The sequence below is a fragment of the Rissa tridactyla genome, chromosome 2 (genome assembly GCF_028500815.1).
Source record: "Rissa tridactyla isolate bRisTri1 chromosome 2, bRisTri1.patW.cur.20221130, whole genome shotgun sequence".
NCBI classification, from domain to species: Eukaryota; Metazoa; Chordata; class Aves; order Charadriiformes; family Laridae; genus Rissa; species Rissa tridactyla.
This window is the reverse complement of record NC_071467.1, coordinates 162,557,196-162,566,072: the sequence shown is the minus strand read 5'-3', so window position 1 is coordinate 162,566,072 and position 8,877 is coordinate 162,557,196. Positions and strand designations below refer to the sequence as shown.

General features: G+C 41.7%; 1 protein-coding gene across 1 annotated transcript in view; it reads left to right on the top strand.

The window, feature by feature from the left end:
* The first annotated feature begins 4,943 nt into the window (after positions 1-4,943).
* Positions 4,944-8,877, top strand: part of DLEC1 (DLEC1 cilia and flagella associated protein) — a 37,896-nt gene continuing 33,962 nt past the window's right edge. Inside the window, exons 1-6 of the mRNA XM_054191993.1 lie at positions 4,944-4,986; positions 5,536-5,646; positions 6,945-7,138; positions 7,396-7,616; positions 7,857-7,938; positions 8,329-8,416. Of these exons, the coding sequence (XP_054047968.1) occupies positions 4,971-4,986; positions 5,536-5,646; positions 6,945-7,138; positions 7,396-7,616; positions 7,857-7,938; positions 8,329-8,416 (712 nt within the window). The 5' untranslated portion in view covers positions 4,944-4,970. The remainder of the gene's footprint in view (positions 4,987-5,535; positions 5,647-6,944; positions 7,139-7,395; positions 7,617-7,856; positions 7,939-8,328; positions 8,417-8,877) is intronic.

Genomic DNA, 8,877 nt, shown 5'->3' with positions numbered 1-8,877 from the left:
AGTGGAATAATGTGGATTTTAGCAGAATTTATGATTCCTCTTAGGTCCGTGACTTAGGTTACATCTACCTTAGCAAGTAGCTTGGTGCACTAGGAGCAGAACTGCAGTGCAAAAAAGTCGGTGCTCAGGAGACAATGTTCACTCTGTAGGCATTTGGGGATGTTTTATTTCAAACTAGCTTTTGTTTGGTCCTGTAGACTGAGAGCCCAGTAGCTGACAGAGCACATGAGATGAACTCCTGGAGACCTTAGCTTCAGATTAGTTTCCTCCAAGAGAAATGCCATTGTGCTCCACACTACACACACAAGCATACAAAGTGGGGCCCTCAGAAATCTCTTCAGGTCCACACACCCAATCCAAATCAAAATGTCCGCATAAAATCCAACCTTACATGATACCGAGAGGAAATACAAGGTAAAATGTCTCGTAGAAGTCATAGATGGCAGTTAGAGAAAGTGTCTACATTTGGACAACTTATACCTATAACTGTAGGCTAAAGTTTCTGGTTTTGTTTTGGTTTTTCTTTACCATTTCCCACATGCATGAGTCTCTCTTCAGCCTTTGGAAGTTAAGTATCTTAGAATGGTGATAAAGAAGATGATATATATGTAATTATTCTTAATTTTTATAGTATTTATATGGAAATGTGAATACATATGTAAATTAAACAGCTTCACAATTGTAACAGTGGCATTTATTTTTTAAGTTTATATAATTAAATGATGATGGCATAAAAATGGAGATTAATGAAATATATATCAGGGTCATATGGGAAAAAATTGTGTATAGTCCTGGACCAGTGTTTAAGCCCTCCCTTCTGATCTTGCATTTTTACTACCGGACAGATGGATCTCACCTTCAAATCCAGATTTCACGGTGGGTTTCTGGACTGCAGTTGGAAAAAAAATCCAGCTTCTAAACTGAGATGATCTGCTTGGCAAGTTACTGAAAGACAGTAAAGATGAAAGTACAGAAATTTTTTTCCACAGGCAGTTTTCATGTACATCTATATACTATTTTAAACAAAAACATCTGCTTTACTGCCACTACTCTAAGGCTTTTTTAAAGGCTGGGAAAGAATTCTGTAAAAAATGCTGGATTTTATTAACATTCCAGTTAGCAAACAGATGTTATAATCAATTGTAATAGTGCATGATGAGAAAAGTTGGAATTCTGATATGGAAACATGTCAAAATGTGGATGCTCTAACCTACTTTTAAAGGCAAGGACCCACTTACATGCCTGTATGGAAACAAAGCTGTGAACATTTTCTATGGGAAAACACAGGTATCTGATCGTACCCTCGTCAGATATCAGATCTCTCTGACTTGCCTTAACCTTTGGAACAGGATATTGCAGATTTACCAAGCTTTCCTTTGGGCAAGTTTCCGTTTTTCACAGGGAAACTAAAAACACAGCAGTGCCTCCGAGTCTAATTCGGTGCCTTATTCCAAACACAGGTTTTGATGAGCTGATGAACTAAAGCTCGTGATGCCCTGTAGCCACAAGCCCATGTGCCACGTGCCTACAAACACCAGTTCCTCAACCACCACCATGGCTGCCATGGGGTTTACACCCCAGGCCTTTTGCTGGTCTGCTCATGGAACAACACGGTTCGGTATATTATAATTATTTTTGCAGTGGCTATTTCCCTTGCACTACCATCGGAGGGCAGTACCATTGCCCACATACACTTCCAACCCCTGCAAACCCGCTTCACAGGAACCCCGATGGAGCCCAATGACCCTGGTAGGGATGGAGAGGCGCTGAGGCCCACAGTCTGGTTCTTTCACTGAGCAAGATGCAAGGGGGAGGTGAAAAAAAAAGGGAAAAATAGGAGGCAGAGAAAGCAAAAAATGCTATGCCGGGATGGTTTCTAAGGAAAATATCACCAACTTCAGCAGGAGCAGGCGGCTGTTGTTAGCAACTGGCGTACACAGACAGGCAGGCAGAGGGGGAAGATGAATGGTTCCTCGGGCCGATGATGAATTACCCCCTTTTCCTGCCCTGCCTCCGCGGGCAGCGTGTGGCAGCTGGGGAAGAGGGAGAGGATTTGTCTCCTTCCCTCAGCTGCCAAGCTCCCCGCCTGCACCGCAGTCTGACAGCAGCGGAGGAGCAAGCCAGGCCTCCTGCAAAGCCCAAACCCCCTCAGGGCTTTCAAGTCAACATTGTATTGCGTTTCTCACTAATTCCTGCAGCTGTGCTGCTTTACAAGAGTGCAAAAAGTACCTGTTTTGACAGAGGTAGGGCAGAAACCGGGTATGGGGCTCACAGGCTGCTGCCCTCAGCCCTCCCGTTACCGGTACAACAGCGCGGGCACGGAGGCGGGGAGCTGTGTGAGGAAGCCCAGGGAGGGGAATTAGGAAGCGGGGGCAGCCGCCGTTATCCCGCTCCGGGATGGCCTCGGACGGAGCTCGGCCCCGGGTGGCTCCACTCCGCCCCTTCCCTGGGCCGGTTCCCCCCGGCCCGGCGGCCTGGCCCTTCCCGCCCTCACGGTCGCTCGGCAACGGCGGCGCAGCCGAGCGGCGGCGGGAGGCGGAGGGGGCGGCGGGAGGCTGAGGGGACCGGGCCGGCCGCGGCCACCCCAGCGCCGGGCTTGACATGGCTGAGCGGAGCCTCTGGCCCGGCATGCAGGTAAGGCAGCAGGGCTGGGCCGCGGGGGCCCACACGCAGCCCGGCACACAGCCTCACAGGATGGGCAGCCATGGAGGCACACAGACAGACGCCTGTATGCACCCTGGGACACACAGACACACGCCCTCTACAAAGACTGCCACACACACCCTGTGCAGTGCTTGTGTCTCCCTCACGCACACACACACACACACCCCTCATAGCCCCAAACACACACGCCCCCTGCATAAACCATGGCACATGCTGTGTGCATGGAGAACCGTGTCTGCCACCCTCACCTGTGTGCATGCACGGCCTTGTGTACACACGCACACGCTTACATACACACCTCCACACACCTCAGTGTTCGTGTGTCTCCCTTTTCAGGGTCCTTCCCACTACCGTTCCCAGCCCTTTCTCCCCACTTTTCTGCCTTCATTTGCTAATTCCAGCCATTTGCACGCATGTCTTCCAATCCGATCTTAGGCCCCAAGCACTAACATCCTTCTTTTCTTTCCTCAGGACATCTCCCACTTGTTGGCAAGCACCTTTGAGGACCTGTACACTGGAGATGTTATCGGGGAGGACATGGAGAGAAACTGGATCAAGTCCCGAGGAGGCGACAATGCTTATCATGAGAGTTTTACAGAGGAGCTACAGAAGGTACAAGTGGAAACCAAGTCAGAGTTTGGAGCCCTGTTCAGCTTTCATTGCTACTTTGTAATTTCTAGATCTTCTGTAAAATAAAATAAAAAGGCAGGGTGGGATCCTAGAACTGACATTTTAATGGAAATTTGCAGGATCACAGTTTCCCACAGAACCTTTCATGTAAATTAATATTCACCACATGTTTCTTCATTATACTTTCAGCTCTGGGTCGCTTTTCAGATGCAGAGTAAAACCAGTAGCCCTTTAAAATGCCTATTGTACTGGCTGACAACCGTAGTGGTGCGCTATGACACATAATCCATTAGCATTTGCGATGCTGTTTGGGAATCTTGGATGAAATCAACAGTAGAAATGCAAAATGCTTGTATTAATCATTGCTCTGATAGCTATTGTCAGTGTATAAAAGTGTAGGCTATTGCTGGATGAGTTATGTAACAGGTATTTTTTCCATTCTGTGTCATCTTACCCACTTCAAAGGTTATCAGACGTGATTTTGTATTTCTTTTGAGTCATTTATGAATATATTAGTGGACACAGTATGTTCTGAGTAATAAATGGGAGTACTTCTGCTTGGATAAGGTTCATTTCAATTAACACTGCATATCTGTAACATGTACGTTACAGCTGAACTAGTCACCCAAGGCTCTCTGTATCATCAGAAAAAGGAAAAAAAAATCAAACCAGGCACTTTTAACGCACGATCCATCCGATCTATTTTAGGTAGCAACTTTGTCATGGAACAGGATCGTATCCTGGATTCCAGTGACAGTGGAGGGATCCCAGAATGAGCAGGACAGGAGGAAGCATCTCATTTTAGCTGAGATGCATCCTACCCTTTGTATTTAAAAAAAAATAAATGGAATTATTTAATTCTATTAAATGAATTATTAAATTCTATTAAATGAGCCAAAAGATTAAACCTTGTTACATAAAAGTTCTACAGAAAGCTCAATTAGGCTACAGATGTTCTTGAGACCAGTCTATCAGTTTCTCTTGGGGTTGGTCTTGTGTGTCTCTGCGCCTCTGCTATCTTCTCTCTTTAATTTACATTGATACCTCTTTCAGGCAGGATTTTTCTTTTTGAGTTGTGCTTGTAAAGCACTTACCACAGTGGGCAGAGTGATTCAAAATGTGTCAGGAGAAGTGAAGTATCACTATTGGGATATTCTGGAGTTTTAGAAACCTTCCTAGTAACTAGGAGGGAACATTCCCTTTAATTTAATCCTACATTTCTAGGCAAAATACAGTGCCATTGCTACTGTCCCACAGAAGGTAAAAGACAGACATTTCTCTTGTCCTGAGAGAGTTTTCTCGTCTTTCACACATTTTTCTTGGGCAGTGCTTCTTACCCAGCACAAGTTAAATGATAGGAATGACGGTGTTTTAGCAGGCCAGTTTGTGCTTGTAGAGTAATGATGGTTTTTTACCAAGCTATCCATTTACCTTTCAAAGGCAAATAGAAAACATTTATCTGCAAGGAGATCTTTAATAATTTGTGACAGCTCAAATCAGACTAATTTCTCTACGTTCACCTGTGCCCATGACAGCTTCTTGCTGAATATAAGTGCCGATTGACAGAAGCTGATATGGTAGAAGAGAACATCATACAGGCCCAGGATCGAGCAAAAGCTGAAGAAGAAAGGGCCCTAAATGTGATGAAGGCAGATGCGGGGGAAGATTTCCACAAAATGGGATTGCCGTCAGGTGAGGATTCTGGAAATACTGTCTCTTCCCAGTACGTGTTTATGGTACCTGGAGACGAATGTAACTTTCTTCTGGTAGGAAGGTAGGACTGACACTAGACTCAGTGAGGTTTTTGTTTGGCTTTACATCAGTTGAGCAGCTTTGAAGGATTTTGTGCAGAGATGCAGGTAGGTAACATCTGTGCAACACTGTAAGGAACTAAACAACTAGGTCATTTTCAAAGTAAATTTGCAATTAATGACTTACCACCTAACTTTTATTACAAGCATACGTACCTTGATATATAGCAGCAACAAAGAGGTTGTTTCTCCAGTGGCTACATAGCTGGGTTTGAACTGAATTTAGAATTGTGGAGATGCATGTCCAAGTCCTGGGATTAAAATACCAGACTGTTTCTTTATCCAAATATATTACCTGACAGTGATGAGTTACAAGGACAACATTACTTTGGATTGATCAAGACAGTGCATCGTTAAGGGGCTAAGCTTTTGCGCTTTTTTATTGGTTTTTTTTTGTTGTTTTGTTTGTTTGTTTGTTTTACTGTTGCAGTGGCATCCTCTTTTAGGTGGATTGTGGATAATGAACTTCTCAGAAAAAATCATTTAACCTGCCCTGATGATTACATCACTGATAAATTACCTGTTACTAGAGCACCAAAAGGTAACTTTTAAAGCAGAGAATAATTTAGACTTTTTAAAACACTCTCTAAGAATTGAAGCATTGGAGGATGTAGCAGATCTGAGTATATTTTTATAGTTTTCTACCAAAGCAGAAGGGACTCTAGTATTACAAGCATAAAATTCCGCTAAAGGAACATTGTCAAAATAAAATTGATAACTTAAAAGTGATCGACGTTAAATGTGCTTAATTATGAAATTTAATGGTGGTCGCACATTTGTTTACAGTTCTTTCCATCTGACACAAAAACAATATTAATTGTGACTGCTCTGCCTGTATTCATTTTCATTAGCACAAAGCTGCAACTACATCTTGTATACAGAAAAGGGAAGTGGTTACAGTAAAGTAAAAACTTTTCAGTGAAATAAAGTTGTATTCTTTATTTTGGGTTTAAAATTTTCCAGTTCTGGAAATGGTGAGACACTGGAACAGGTTGCCCAGAGAGGTGGTGGAAGCCCCACCCCTGGAAGTTTTTAAGGCCAGGCTGGACAGGTTGCCCAGAGAGGTGGTGGAAGCCCCACCCCTGGAAGTTTTTAAGGCCAACCTGATCTAGTGGGAGATGTCCCTGCCTATGGCAGGGGGGTTGGAACAGGATGATCTTTAAGGTCCCTTCCAACCCTAACAATTCTATGATTCTATGATATATTGGTTTAATTTGCAAATGAAGATCTTTTGGGCAATGTCAAGACTTCTTACTTCTTTTACTCATGTGCGAACCAAGGTGAAAGGTTTCAGTATCATTAAAATGAAATTTTTCAGTCAAGTGGAAACAAACGTTTCAGAGCAGTCAATTTAGTCACAAATTCCAAGATTCAGGGTTTTTCTTCCATTGTAATTCCAAACAAAGCCAAAAATCTAACATCTCAGGGTTTTCTCTGAGGTATCAATTTTGTTGTGTAACTATAGGAAGATGGGACTAGATGGTACATCCTGTTTATGTCACTTTTCTGACTGTCATAAGTCCATCTTACAGGTCTTTTTGTAAACTGAACAGAACATTCTAAGTTCTGCTCACTTGGAAGAGTAACAGAGCTTTCTAAAAGTATTATAACTTTCTTTGTGTGTAGCTTGTTTAATTAATATTTCTAAAAGCTTTCTTATTAAAGTAATAAGCTTCATTTGTGCAAAATAAATTATAAACATATATTAAATTCTAGATGATTTAAAATGTATTTTTTCCATTAAAAAAACCTACAATAAATTCATACACCTACACTTAGAACAGATGCTTATAATTCATGTTTTTCTCTTAGAGAATTAAATTTTTCTTTGAATTGCAGGAAAAACAGAACCTGGCTACATCAGAGAGACGTTTAGTTTTAAACAGCATGTTTCTTCAGGCTCACGGGACCAGATGCCTGCAGGGATTGCACACCTACAGAAAATACCTGGTAGTCTGCCAAGTGTGTCTTTATGCACATTAACTTGGCCTTCAACTCCAGAGTCTAGCTACCAGACTAAAAAGACACGTAAGGTACATTTTAGAGATTTGTTTGTTTTAGTCTGTCAGAACTGTAGGGCCTATTGCTGTTCCTCTAACAAAGGGTAAATATCAGTGCAGATTTGACTCCAGTACTTGGGTTTTTTTGATCTGTTAAGAAAAGAGAAATACAATATTTCTATATGAATTTTCAATGCTGTATAGCTTTAATTAGATACGTACAGATACCTTAGCCATTCTCCCCAAAATTGTCGTGTTTAATTTTGCACCATGGTCTTTGTTTTTCAAAGAAAACTGATGCCTCACAGAAGGTAGCCTGGAAAGATAGTAAGTGCAAAGCAGAGGAAGAAAGAGAGCGTGCTTACCTTGCCAAACTTGAGAAAAGACAGAATTACTTGAAGAACCCCCGCTTTTTCCCACCAAATTCTCTTCATGGAGGCAAATCTCTTGTCATTTCTCAAGAAAAGGTGGAACAAACTATAGCCAGAAGAAAAGCAGAAGATAATAAAGGGTATGCAGTATATACAATTTATTGATTCTGATCTGGAGCACACAGAGAGATCCACTATAGAATTGCTGTGGATTTACATGTAGATATTTTGAGCTAAATGTCTGTGTGGTCTCATAGGAAACAAAGTATGTCTGTGCGACATTTTGTTTTTGCCAAAGGGTACATTTTGCAATTTCTTATTTTATCAGTATTTATAGAACTAGGCAGTAAGATAATGTCTCCTTTTTTTTTGTCTTTCAGAGACACCTCATTTGTTCCTGTGTTTCTTGCCAATCCACCTACTGTTTTGTTTTCTGATTATGAAGTTGGCCAGGTTTATGAGGTGAGAACTTGCTGCTTTGGAGAGGGTTCGTTCGACCACTGAGAAGCATTATGTCCTACCATGATCTACACATTTCACTCACTGTTGGCTTTCTGCAGTTCAACAAAAGTCTGAGTTTCTTCTTACATTCAATTAATGACCCTTTAGCTTCCTCAAGATATTCTTTCACACATGCCACTGACACACTAACCAGTGAAAACTGAAAGGGACTCTTACCAGTCTTTGCTTGGGTTTGGTAGTATCTGATTCAGCCTTTATTGAATAAACTGAGATTTTTGGGCCAGTTATGATGATAAATTAGCTACTACTAGCAGAGTACTATGGAACTGCAAACATTATAATGAGTGTTGATAAATACAAAGGAGTATTTTATTTTCTTTTTAAATGAAGATGACTATAGAGCTGCAGAACATCACTTCAACATGTCATCACGTAAGACTTATCCCCCCCTCTACTTCAGCGTTTGCCATTGGGCCAGGTAAGGGTTATTTTTTCTGCCTTTAAGATGTTAACACATAAGAGATCTAATTTATCTGCTTGAACAAAGAATTTTCAGAGACATTATGTTTGGTTCTGCTGTCCCTAGTGCTCTGTGTAGGACAATATTCTGCTCAGTTCTTTAGAGACTGAAGGCCGTCTTATGTTTCTAGGACCATTCACGTGCAACTCATAAGCAGATTCAAATGGTCGAATTGGGAATTCAAGAAGACTAACTAACATTAACATGTTTGAAGTTAGATTGAAATATATCCATGGAGTACCTAGATTGACCCTTATCCAAAATTTATCTAGGAACAGACATAGTGTCCATTGAAATCAGTACTAGGAGATGGCAAGAAATAGCATACTTCAATTGGCACAAGGAAGATTAGGTGAGAGGAAAGGTAAGAAAAACACCTTTCTTACAGTAGGGTAGCCAGGAACTGGCATAGATTGCCA